The 13,630-nt window shown below is 34.2% G+C and overlaps 1 protein-coding gene across 5 annotated transcripts in view; it reads right to left on the minus strand.

Annotated features, from left to right (window-relative positions):
• Window positions 1-1,872: 1,872 nt before the first annotated feature.
• LOC129946136 (spectrin beta chain) overlaps window positions 1,873-13,630 on the minus strand; it is a 42,143-nt gene continuing 30,385 nt past the window's right edge. For all 5 annotated transcript variants that reach the window (XM_056056190.1, XM_056056193.1, XM_056056191.1 and 2 more), the window contains 3 exons: window positions 5,141-5,244; window positions 2,456-2,622; window positions 1,873-2,388 (listed from right to left, as the gene is read on the minus strand). In XM_056056190.1, the coding sequence (XP_055912165.1) occupies window positions 2,202-2,388; window positions 2,456-2,622; window positions 5,141-5,244 (458 nt within the window). In that variant the 3' untranslated portion in view covers window positions 1,873-2,201. The remainder of the gene's footprint in view (window positions 2,389-2,455; window positions 2,623-5,140; window positions 5,245-13,630) is intronic.

Consider the following 13,630-nt stretch of genomic DNA (forward strand, 5'->3'; position numbering starts at 1 on the left):
GAACATTAAAAGTGAAAGATTTGGGGGTTCTTTTTGACTCTAAATTTTCATTCTCTCTTCATATTGTTGAGATTGTTGCTAAAGCTAACTCAATGGTAGGGCTAATTAAAAGAAATTCCGTTGATTTTTCCGACCCATACACCCTTGTATCATTATATACTTCCCTGGTCAGGCCAAATCTTAAATATGCGGAGGTAATCTGGAATCCTTGTCAACAAAATTTATCAGATAGAATACAGAGAGTTCAGAATCGCTTTACAAGATATGTATTTTACAAAATGCGCTGCAATTTCTATCCTTGTTCCCAAGCTAGGCAAAGCTTTTTAGGATTGCAATCTCTGAGAGCCAGAAGAACAACTCATGATATTGTTTTTGTGCGGGATATTCTTTGCTGCCACATATGATGTCCAGAATTACTCTCATTTATATGTATGTATATATGCTCCAACGAGGCCATTGAGGGAAATATCTCTTCTTTTTGAGTCCAGACATAGAACGAACTACGGAAGTACCGAACCAATTTCAAGGTCAATTAGAGAGTTCAATAAAATTTATGATTATGTTGACTTATATCTCTCCAGAGAAAAATTTAAAAATGTATTATACTATTTATTCTTAAGATATTAAGTATTTGTTATTTATTGTTAAGTACATTTATAATATTTATTTTTTTTACTGAAATGTAATCTGTTAAGCTTTAAGATCGTAGATGAAATAATAAATAATTTTTGGAAGTGATGCCAACGCTCACCATACCATATGAGAAAGAACAAATATCAACGACAGAGGTCAGTTCCTTTGTGGTTATATCCTTGCTACTAACCTAGTACATAGTTATAATTGTAGGAAATAAACCTGCCTTATTTACTAAATATACAAGAATGTCTTAAAAGCTACTGTAGCTTTCTTCTCCTGCAGAAAAGCCATTGATAATAAATGGAGCTTACCACCGCGAATTACGCATTGGTTATACACATCCAAAATCAGACTGATTTTACTGTACGATGTGACAGTATGGTGGATTGCTTAAGACAAAGCTATAAACCACGACTAACTAAATAAAGTCAAAATGTTCTGCTTCCTTATGTATAAGCGCATCGCTTAGCACGACCCAATCTTCGGCACTTGACACCCGACTCAAAGCTTCATCACAACATTGCTCACTCCGTATTATTCAAGTATGTGTTTGTCTCTAATCTAATGGAGTTTTATCACAATGTTTAAAAGTAACGGCACTGAAAAATATGTGCCTAGAATTTTGGTGTTTAAAATTTCCCAATATCATTGATGGTTTTTGTGGTCTGCCATTTAAAAAAATACAGCGATCTTCAGCTTCATGGATATTTTAAACAACCAATGAGTCTTAAGTCATTTATCGTTCTCACAACACCACTTTCAATTTGTAAATTTTTAAAATTGTTTGCTTTTTTTTCTGTATATATGTACATTTAATGAATTAAAAAAAAATGTGAATGAAAAATAAATGTTGATACGTTATTCGCAAAAACATATTGTTTTAAGCTTTTAACCAACACAAATTTTGAACCGCAGTTTACTTTTAGAAGCTCTTTCTTATTTAAGTCTTCTAAAGATCTTAAATAACAAAAAAAAGAAAAACTCCTATCTACAATGTTATATTTAAGAAGTGGTTTCCTTTTTAGTGTACGTGGTACACTAATTACTTTCATGTTTTCTTAATTTTCTTGGATTGTTAAAGGTCCATAAAACATTCCTTTGTTCTTTTTATGATCCAATATATATATATATGTTTTAAAATTAATAAAAATGACTTGGTTCGATCCTAAACCACAGCACAGTTTACTGTATGTAATCTTGAAAACCCAAATATTGCAAAATAAAAAAAGTTGTTAGTTGAAAGATGGAGATAAATATTTATTTATATCTTTTTCTATATTTTGTATGTTTGTTCATGTTTTTAAATTATAAACCTATTTGTATAGCTTTTTTATATATGTGTATTTTAATACGCTTGAAGAGCTATTCTTAAAGTAGAAAATAAAATAAAAGACAGCTGGGAAGGCAATAAAATATAATGATATTTTTTTTAGTAAATATGAAGGGTCCATAAATAAATTTATAATATTAATTAATTTTACTTATTTCGTTTTTTAAAAATAGTTTTAACTTCTAAATTTTTGTTTCATACTTTTTGTATATTTATCTTTTAATTTTTAAATTAATTACTTCTTTTTAAGAGTAAAAAATGAACGGCGTTTTGGTTCATCCTTCTGCGATGTCGCTGGAAGAGTTTGGGAGCGGCCTTCAGCAATAGATAATTGGTCGCTCTGTGCTTTTAGCGCGTTCACCCATTGGCTCATTTCAGAGTCATCATGTGCTTGTAATAAAAATTCTCCACCATTTGAGAGCCTATTTTATAAAAAGAAAGGAAAGTTTATATTAACTTGTACTAATAGGAAATTGATTAAAGGCATACTTTATTCGCAGAACATGTTTTTTCTTCAAGTAATCGCTAGCGATGTCAATAGAGGCACCCTGTAGGTCCATACTAGGTTCGCCACGGAAAGTAATTTCTGGATTGGATTTGTAACCTTTTTGTTCTTTATAGAACGTGAGACGACCTGCGCGGGCAACTAAATAAACCTACAAAAGCAAAATTTTTATTAAATATACATATTTTTAATACATTTATTTATAAAATATTCAGATAATAAATAAGAAAGAAAACGTAGAGATACGATTGAATAAATAAATTAATAAAACAATCGTGGCAAAGCAGATTAACCTTTTATTTAAGGTTAGTTCGATTTCGCTTATTTTGAGTTGCTAGTGCGAATGGAGACTTTTAACTTTATTTTTTAATTTAAACATGTTTGTATGGCTTTAAATATCAAATAAATATAAAAATAAATCTCATTACTATGAAGTAGGTTGTGAAATTAGGAATGGTACTAGTGATGTGAAGAAATGTAGAATAACTAGTTTTTGTTAGGACTACCCATCAGGAGTAGTACCTGGCCTAGCTTGACTGGGTACCGGGACAGCTTAGGACGAGTGTGAAGAAATTGGACGTAGGAAATGTAGAAGGACCAATATTGTATTAAAAATATTAATTGAAATAACAATTTGGGCTTGGGTTGCCTAGCTACAAACTGAAATTTTGGCAAATTATAGCGCAATTTTAAGTTATATTACCCGCATCTATTATTTACAAAAATCAGGTGTATAATGATATAGGGACGAAAAAACTTGATTTCTGGCTTTCAAAGATGCTACAACACGACTCTGTATGTGTTGGCTTTATTTTTAATTTTTGTATCGTCAATACAATTGACTCTATAAATTAAAGAATTAATTCTTTAGGCAATTGTGTTGTGTTATGTTGATTTTGAATCTAAGTGTCTTTAAATGTGTGCATCTAACCAAATAATGAAATGAACAGTTTGATTAGTGGGTATGTTTTAGATTCACCTTTAACCTGCCATCGATGATCTGTGAAACCTGGAGTGGAATCGGCTAAGGTTATTGTTGATAAATGACAGTAATAAAAATCGAACAATTAATTGTAAAAATTATAATTTGAAATTGTTCAATCGAATTGATTTTAGTTGAATCATCTTGCACAGACGGGAAACTCGGTAAAAGTCAATTTGACTATCAAAAATATGATAGTCAATTATCACCTTAGCCGATTCCACCATGTCCTATTATAAAAATAAGGGAGAAAAGTAAAACACAGTCAATTAAGGCCACAAAAGAATGCAGTAAACACTTCAACAGAGCAAACAAATTCAGGCAGGCATCTTATTTAGACTCGTATAAATATTTCCACAATATATATACAAAAATCAGAAAAATCAAACGAATGTCTTGGTGAATTTTATATAACATGTAGATGGTAACTCCGAAGCATCAATGAATCTCAAAGAATCTAGTTATTTAAAGCGAAGCATGTCAACTTTACACTAATCCGTAAAGTTTTTTCAGCAACATAATTATTCCACACCCTAAATATAGGGAAATAAGTAGAAACACCTTTACATACATATGTACATACTTTCTTAAACTAGCAATTTCACGAAAGCGACAGTCGATAATGTAGATTTAGATTTAGCTAAAGTTTTTTTTTTGTTCGCTTTATCTTGAAGACAACACTAATTTAAATTCTCGAAAACTATAAAATATTTTAGAGTAATATTAAAAAAAAGAACAATCATGAAATCGAAAAAATAAAAAAAACAAATTATAATAAATATTGTAATTTTACCTTGAGGTAGAAAAAAGATCTTCCACTCCAAAAAAAAGAATAGTTATCTACCTAAGTATTTATGTATGTAATGTAAGTGCATACCAATTTATACATTTTTTTTAAATACCAATTGTTTTTTTTTTAATTTGATTTGTACATAGTCGTGCCATAAGTTCTGTTACACAAATACAAATCTATAACACAAAATTGTACACTCTTTGATCTTCATTGTTGTTTCATTTATTAGGCCATAATATTTGTGTAGTTAAAAAAAGTATTTGGACTCAAAACTATCGACCTCAGCTTTAATACTAACATTGTGGCCATCGATCTATAGTGGCACGCACATTTGTTATTGATATTTTTGACACTGCTTTCGGTAAAGCTATCTTAAGAATTTAAAAACTTCTGAAAGAAATTTTTTAAGCACGTTCTCCAAATCTCACAACAAAAAATAATCTTAATGATTAAACGATGTACTTCCCGAGAACTAATCTTAAGCTTTATCAAAAGCTACGATATTTCCTTTAATGAACTGTTATGCTGTATTGGCTTTGTTTACCTCCCATCTGTCTGTATTGAAAAGTGAATTAGTTGAACCTTTTACCAAAACTTTTACCACATTGCTATGGTACAACTTGTCAACCGTTTTCACATTTTTACTTTTAATCAAAACATTATAGAAGCGGGGTGATGGTAACTTTTGACTCTTAAAATAACAGGTTTAGAGCTGTAAAGTCCTTGCTCTTAAAAAGTTAGGTATTCATATTTTTAGTTGTCGTAGCTTTTCGTAACTTTGTTACTTTTTGGTTTTTGTAATTTTTTTATAATTATGTGTAAAATTTAATAAAAATACAATGTAGAATGTTTTATCAATAAAATAAATAATTTTTAATGACTTTTCGAACTTACCTTGTCCCATGATCGGTTTGAAGCCTTCTTTGTGGTGGACTCCCACTCATGTTTTCTTGTTAAATAACCTTCAACACCTTCCTCGAAAGCCTGGCTCGTCCGTTCTTTATAGGAAAATATAAAACCGAATACATAAGTGCGATTGAAAAATAATGTTTGAGAATAGCTTTATTTAGCATATAATATCTAATAATACTTTAAAAATCAACTCACAAACAATTAAAAAAAATTAAAACGAAATACTTATACAGAACAAATATTGCATATATTTGCGTTCCATATTTTGCAAAAAAAAGTGCAAGCTTAAAGCATATTTTGGAAACAATTTTTAAACAAAAGATTAAATTTGGTTTTTCGTTGAATGTATGTATATATTAAATACACAGCCCTTAGCAAATTCGCTTTCAAATTTGTTTCGAAGTAAACTTAAATAATAATTTTAACCTAGCAAATTTAAGTTTTTACAGAGTCAGGCAACTGAGCTTGTCGAGGCCTTGGGATCTTACGCGGCCTTCTTGTAAGAAGAGGAAAATATGGAATAATAAGTATATATGTATGTACGTATGCATCATATATGTACATACATACATATATACATAAAAATAAATGTACATACGATGTATTTATGTACATACATACATGCATATATATCTATACACACATATATGTACATATTATACATATATACTTACATACATTTATACATATGTATATACATACATACATTATACATATGTACATAAAAACATACATACATACAGTGGTCGGCATAATTATTTTCTTACAGATGTACATTGTACATCCCTCGCTCTTGTGATAATAATTTATAACGATTAAAGTTTGAAGGGAGCAAATCAATAACAAGTTTATAAGTATGTTATAATAGATCACGGTCAAACTCAGTCATTTGGGTGGTGTTCTGCTGCAAGGCTGCTCTTTTTGTGATAATATAGAACAAAAAAAACATCAGTGCCTAGTTTGTGAAGACGTGCGCGGATAAAATTTGTGTATTCAAATTAATAAAAACAACCCCTAAATTAAAACGATTGTGTGTTTCTCATGGGTCAACGAGAGTACCTGAAGGCAGCCAAGGAACAACTTCTCAGCACTATCGAGAGGGAAGTTGCTGTGCTGCGGCACAAATATGGGTCCGAGGTGTCGACCGGCTTCGCTTCCAGGTTCGGATACGAAGTGGACATCATGCTGCAGCGATTTGCACCTGTTGAAGAATTCTCAACTTCAGACGACGTTATGGAACCAACCAACGAAGCTTCTCCTGGAGGTACTCAGGCATGCACTGCCAATGGTACCCAAAAGAATAAGAAGCTTTCTGAAGAGGAAACAACCGCATTTCAAGAAATAGCAACCAAGGCCCACGAACAACATCAACAACAACCATCCAACACACCCAACAGGAAACTGCCTACTAAGGCCAAGGCCAATGCCGAAAATGCCAGTCGTTTGGGCATGTAAAACCAACTGCAAGATGGTCCCTCGCTGCGTAAAATGCAGCGAAACCCACGAAGAAGGGCAATGCAAGAGAACGGACCCAACCGTTGAAAAACCATACTGCGTTCTTTGCAAGGAAGAAATCTTTCGGAACCTTTTACGTAACCGCCGGCCCGCGGCATAACAGAGGCTGAAGCAACCGGAAAAGCCCGGAATCCCTCCCCGGATCCGTTCCCTAATCCTACCCAACAACAACCGACAAGGATGCATGGTACTGCTCACACCATCCGCTACAAATCGTCATAAAAAACTAATTAAACTTATAATGTTAGCCTCAGATATAATATTTAAAAAATATTTACTTTAAAACTTAACTAAATTGCTCCTGCAATAACCCTTAAAAGCTTGGAGCTTGAAATTAAATCCCTCCAAAAAAGTGCCGTTAGTGAAAGAACAATTCGCATACGTCTCAAAAAATATATTTTTTGGGACTGACTGATTTTGGAATGGAATATTTTCCTGTCATTCCACTTTTATATTCTTTTATAATTTGTTCTTTTATTTTGTTAGAGTAAAACTTTTCGTAAAACGATAGTCAAAGTGATATCGTCAAAACGTTTTTCAAAAGAGCCCTTACCAAAGACACTGGAAACAATAATTTTACCAGACCTCTGTGGCGGAGGGTACCAATACTCTTGCACGAAGCAAATTATCTAAAATAGTGTACAAATAGCAACAAATATTTTTGAAGCCAAGTTATGTCCCCTGTGGAGAAAATGGAATCTTTGTTTTCTTCCCTTGAACATAATTGGGGTTATACTCAATGGCCAAGGAAGGATAATAAATTAGGTGGCACAAGAGTCCGCTGAGAACTAGGGCCCAGTGACTTACAACTCTCAACCATTCCTGTGTGCGATTACTGTTGTCAGAGTTGGAGGGGACCTACAGTTTTAAGCCGAATCCGAACGGCTAATTTGAGAAAGTACTTTTCATGAGAAGAATTACTCTTGGAGATCAATTCCTCGCAAGAGGCAGTACCCGTAAACACTTTATATGGCATAAGCAGCTATCGAACCCAAGACCTCTGGCATGACAGTCCAACGCACTAAATAAGGAAGGATGCTCATCCAATTGTTGCAAATTTTCACAATTTCCCATGGACAAAAACCATGTTTAGTAACATTTTTAAGTCATCAAACAAGCATTATCTTTCGTTGTGTTCATTTTGACTTTTCAGTTATTTTATACTGAAAACGATAGACAAGACGATAGTGATAAAGTTGCGTGAATTAAATTATTGACGATATCGTTAATGATAATCGTTTTGAAACTACGCAACGACTTCCCTGATTAGCTTGCCACTGAACTGAATCATCTAATATATAGATTCAACTGCGTTTTTTTTGCCAACACCTTTTATATAAGCAATTGATTGTAGCTAACGGACTAGTTTTTTCGATTAACAAGAAAAAGATAAATATCAATAAAAAGTTGCTTCTATTTTGACCAACAAAAAATTGTGTTAACTGTTACTTATGTATGTCATATTTAACTAACCGTTTTTACAACTACAGTGTACAGTGTGCGAGGTGAAGACAATTCGAGCTGCCGCTCATCATCAACATCTCGCTCATCAGCCGGTATCAGTTGACGCTTGTGGCTTTCACAACTATTTCTTTAGAAGCCATATAAGGGTTTTTCAATAAGGGCGGGTAGATGTTGAAATTGAATAAAACAAGCTGTGTGTGAGGTATTAACAAAATTTATTTTTTATTTGAAAGGCGCATGTATGCCATTAAGTGTGGATTATGACATCATTCAAATGGCATCCTCGGCTTCTTACGGTAGCAAGGGTCCGAGTGGACCAATTTTCAATGGTTCTTCCGCATAGATCCGGCTAAATTTGAGCGATGCCCAGTGTTATGTTCACCTTTAGGGCATCAGTCGATTGATGTTTATTTGCGACTTCAAAAAACCCCCACAGGAAAAAGTCTAATGGAGTCAAATTGCATGACATTGGTGACCAATTCACATCACCCCTGCGAGAGATAACCTTACCCTCAAATCGTTCATGCAATCGTGGTGTTTGCTGTGTGGCATGTAGCGCCAACCTGCTAGACTTCTAGTTCCATATGGTTCAATTGATCATCGTTATGTAGCGCTCGCTGTTGACAGTGACCGCCTCACTAACTTCGTTTTCAAAAAAGTACGGACCAATTACGCCGCCGCCGGCCGGCCCAAAATACACACCAAACCGTAAGTCCTTGAGAATGCATTACAACCCTGGCGTACCTCGCGTGGGTTGGTGTCGTCCCATATACGGCATCCAATTATCCAAAAATGCGCCTCGTCACTACAGATGATTTTTCGGACAAAATTAGGGCCCTCTTCCAAACGATTCGAAACCAATGCAGCAAACAAACGCCATTGTCTATGGTCATGAACTTTGAGTTCCCGGGTGGGTTGGATCTTGTACGGATGAAGGCCCAAGTCCTGACTCAAAATTCGCCAGGTTGAAGTTTGCGAAAGGCTGAGTAATCATGCACGGCGAGGAATAGATTGCTTTGGGCTCTGATGTACACTTTCACTGACCGCGGCGATGTTCTCGGCTAATCTTGAGTTCCTTGAACGTATAGATGTACCGTAACCGTTGGAGAACAAGTGGTTTCAACAAGACGGTTCCATATCCCACACAACTCGAGCGAATTTGGCTAAAACATTGTACGTGTTTAATTTACGTTTACTTTTAAAATATTATAATTCCGAATATTAGATTTGCAACCATCGTAAGAATAATATGGTTTTCATATACAAGGGCACAAACAATTTAATTCAGTAAGTGCACATCGATTTGTTGGTAAAAAGGTTAATTACGGCAAATGGCAGATTAAAGATAATCAGTAGAATTTAGAAGGCAAGTAATTCAGCACCAATAAAATGTTAATTTTACTTAGTCCTCCATTCCTGACAATATTACTCGCACACAGGAATGGTTGAGAGTTGTAAGTCACCAGGCCCTAGTTCTCAACAGACTGTTGCGCCACCCAATTTATTTTTATTTTTTTTATCAAGAATTCCATGAAACTTTAACGAATCCAGAAAAACTGTATCACGAAATCTGTTCGAAATGCAAAAGTACAAGATATTTTCCACTGCGAACGTATTTGGTAACTGTTTCTTAGGTATTCGTAAAAATATCATCCAGCAGACAGGATTAAAATGCAACCTTCTCGTCGGCTAATCTCAAGAACCATCAGAAATTTCGTGCTCAAATCAATTTTATTTAGCGGACAATATTGAGATGTGTAAAAGATTGAAAGTTAAAAAAAAATGTTTTGTAGATTTAGAAGTTTCGGCAAATTAAAAAAAAAAAACGAAAAATTTGGTACTCACAAACCATTTATTCAGCCCTATCACGAATTTTATATTTGCTAGTAAGCAGTTTTGACTCAGGTAGTACAATGATTGCTTTCCCCTTTATATTTATTTTAATAGAATCTTTGTTTTCTGTTTACATTTATAATAAAATTAACGTAACTTTAAGAGAACCAAAACCAAACTTTTAACTAACTTTACTTTTCGATACATACTAAGTTTTAAGCTTGTTTGCTTTTAAACTCCAAGGGATTATTAAGGATAATAATTTATGTGTGACTGTAGTAAGATGATGGTATATGAAAAATAAATTGTACTACTTAATTTGTATTAAAATAATGTTCATTTCAAAGATTATATTAATTTAAAAAAACGTTTGTCTATTTTCACTTTCCGGTAAATAATTAGACCTTTAATTTGTTTATAGGCTCCAAAGAATTACAATAGCGAAATTTTTGAATGATTTACAAAATCATAGCTACATCTAAATTGTCACTTCCGAGATAAATGTTCACTATTATTTATTTTTAATAACGATTAAGATTTTTGAGTAATAAAATGGCGAAGCCTAATTTAATTTCTATAATTTTGTTTTCTGCTAAGTAACACATTTGACAATTCCTATACTATTTCAATTCATGTTTGTTGTCTGTTTTCATAAAAAAAACATATACATATAATAATAACCCAATCAATATAAAATTGACAGTCCAGTCATATGTGTTTTCTTCAATTATTAATTTAAATCAAATAATAAATAAATCCCGAGCCGTGTCAACAATTTCTTTCAAGTGCAGTGTCCAAAGCCAAGCAACAAAAAAATCAAAATCTAAAACTAGTGTTACAACAAAAAATCATAAGCAATCAACGAAATGGCAAAAGTTATAATGATAACACAGTGCAATGGGTAATCCCTTCTCTCCCTTCCCTCCATCCCTCACAGTCATACTATCTCAATCGATGTAGACATTGCGTACGGTTCTTTTATAGCTATACAGTGTATACATCGATTGAGTTGATGTGTTTTAGGATAGATTAGTATATATGATATCTAGTTAACCAGGGGCGGATCAGTATGCAGATTTTCACTAAGGCATGACACAAGTGGAAATCCATAACTGAAAAGTTCAAATTGGATTCTAGATAAAACATATACTATAGGTAATTGTCCGAATTGTGTTTAATTAGTTTTGAACATTAGAATGTTTTGTGAATTCAGGGTGGATTTTAGCAACATTCGTGGTTTAAGAAAGAACTTCTATGCCACATGTGTCCACACTGCATCAAACAGGCCAGCTGTTTTGGCATTGAGTGAAACTCAAATACGTGAAGATTCAGATCATTCGGAATTTAATCTAAATAGGTATAACTTAGTGCCATTATTTTTTCCTCATCATGGATTTGCCGTGTATATAAGAAATGATGTTGCGTACCAACTCCAGCCACAATATGGTTTGTGCTCCAACACAAACTTCAATTTCATGTGGTTAAAATTAACGGTAAATAAGCACATCATTCACGCATGTTTTTTATATCGAAGTCCAAATCTCGTCAGAAATTCAACTTTTAAAGAATTTGATGCTCTGTCTGACTCCATTCAAAGAATTGTTATCCAATATCCTCACACTGAAATCGTCATGGCGGGCGATTTAAATGTACACAATTCTTCTTGGCTTCGTTATTCTGGCCAGTCAACACCGGAAGGAAAGTATGTTGAGATCTTTGCTGAGTTAAATCAATTAACTCAGCTTGTCGATGAGCCAACTCGAAAGGTCAATCCGCACCCTAGACTTGTTTTTTACCTCTGACCCTAATAAATACACAATCAGTGTATTACCGCCTCTAGGCACATCAGATCATTGTATCTTATCTGCAAAATTCTCATGTTAAAAAAAAAAACAGTTAAAGAAAAAACACCTATGAGAACCGTTTGGCAATATGAGAAAGCCAACTGGGACGGTCTCAATGAATTCTTCAGGAACTGTAACTGATGGGTCACTATGCTTCCTACATAATGACGTGGATTCCAGCGCAGATATGGTAACAAATTTAATTCTTTGTGGAATGAGAAGTTTTATCGCGAACAGGGTGAAATCTATCAAACCCAAAGAGAACTCATGGTTTGATTCGAGCTGTAAAGAGGTTATTAGGATCAGAGATGTAAGTTTCCGTTGTTTTAAAGCAACCCCGACTGAGAAAACCGGAATAAGTTTAAACAAGCTACAAAGACCTGTAACTGTCATATTCGACGAACCAAATATTTGCATGATCAGAAATTAAGGCAAAAAATACTACAATGTCCCAAAGGTAGTACAAATTTCTGGTCATTTGTAAAAAACGTACGATACACCACGTCATCCTCGGTTCCAATGCTCGTCCACAATGACACTCCCTATATAAGTTCGATTGATAAAGCCAATTTGCTTGCACCACATTTTGCTGTTAATTCGACGCTACCGGATAGTGACATGAGTCCTCCTGTTCTTGAGAGCATAAATGATTTTATGGGACGACTCTTCTTTCTCACTCGTGCAGTCGCAAGAGTACTGAAAGACCTTGACATACACAAATCCGCTGGCCCGGATAGTATTCCCCCTATTGTTCTGAAGAGGTGTTCTTCAAAGCTGGCAAAACCACTGCGTAAGCTTTTCCATCTGTCCTATTCTATAGGTCTCTTCCCGAGTGGATGGAAAAGTGCATTTGTCCAGCCTGTCCCTAAAAAAGGCGAATCCTCCTCCCCCTCAAACTATCGTCCAATTGCACTTACGTCCCTTCTTTTTAAGATCATGGAAACGCTGATTAATTTTCAGCTTAAGAAATATCTTGAACGGAAGCGTCTTAATGACCGACAGTATGGCCTTCGTAGCAATAGGTCCACTGGTAATCTCATGGTTCATCTCACCGAACAAATCTTTACATCGTTTTGGAGAAAGTAAGATTATTGCACTTGATATTTCAAAAGCATTTGATAGAGTTTGGCACCAAGCTCTCTTATCGAAAATGCGTGCTTTTGGTATTGATGAATCTCTTCTTGGTTGGATTAGAAATTACCTTTCTAACCGTTCAATTCAAGTTGTATTAGATGGTTTCAAGTCTAAAAATTATAAAATAAATGCTGGTGTCCCCCAGGGCTCCATTTTGTCTCCGACTCTCTTTCTTATATACATAAACGATCTTTTGTCTGTCACTTCTAATCCATTAAACTGTTTCGCCGACGACAGTACCCTCAGCTTTTCATATTCGTTTCTAGATACACATCCTTGTCCTTCGGATGTGGAACTTCAACTTCCAAAGCTTGAATATAATTCGCAAATCTTTTGGATAGAATTCAAAAAAAGGGCTTTAAAGTGATAGACGACAGAACTATAATCGAAACATTTACATCGCTAGAACACCGCCGCAATGTTTCATGCCTTTCGTTGTTTTATAGATATTTTTACAAACAATGTTCTGTCGAATTAGCCAGTTGCATTCCACACCTTAAACAATTCAGCCGTAATACTCGCACTTTTAGGAATGCTCATCAGTTTACCCTTGAGCTCAATTTCGGGCGTACTGTCAAGTATAGAGATTCTTTCTTAAATCGCACATCGAGAGTGTGGATGTGGAATGCTTTGGCCAACTCTATTTTTCCCTCCCATTTTGATGTTCAGAACTTTAAGACGA

Source organism: Eupeodes corollae, chromosome 2 (genome assembly GCF_945859685.1).
Source record: "Eupeodes corollae chromosome 2, idEupCoro1.1, whole genome shotgun sequence".
NCBI classification, from domain to species: Eukaryota; Metazoa; Arthropoda; class Insecta; order Diptera; family Syrphidae; genus Eupeodes; species Eupeodes corollae.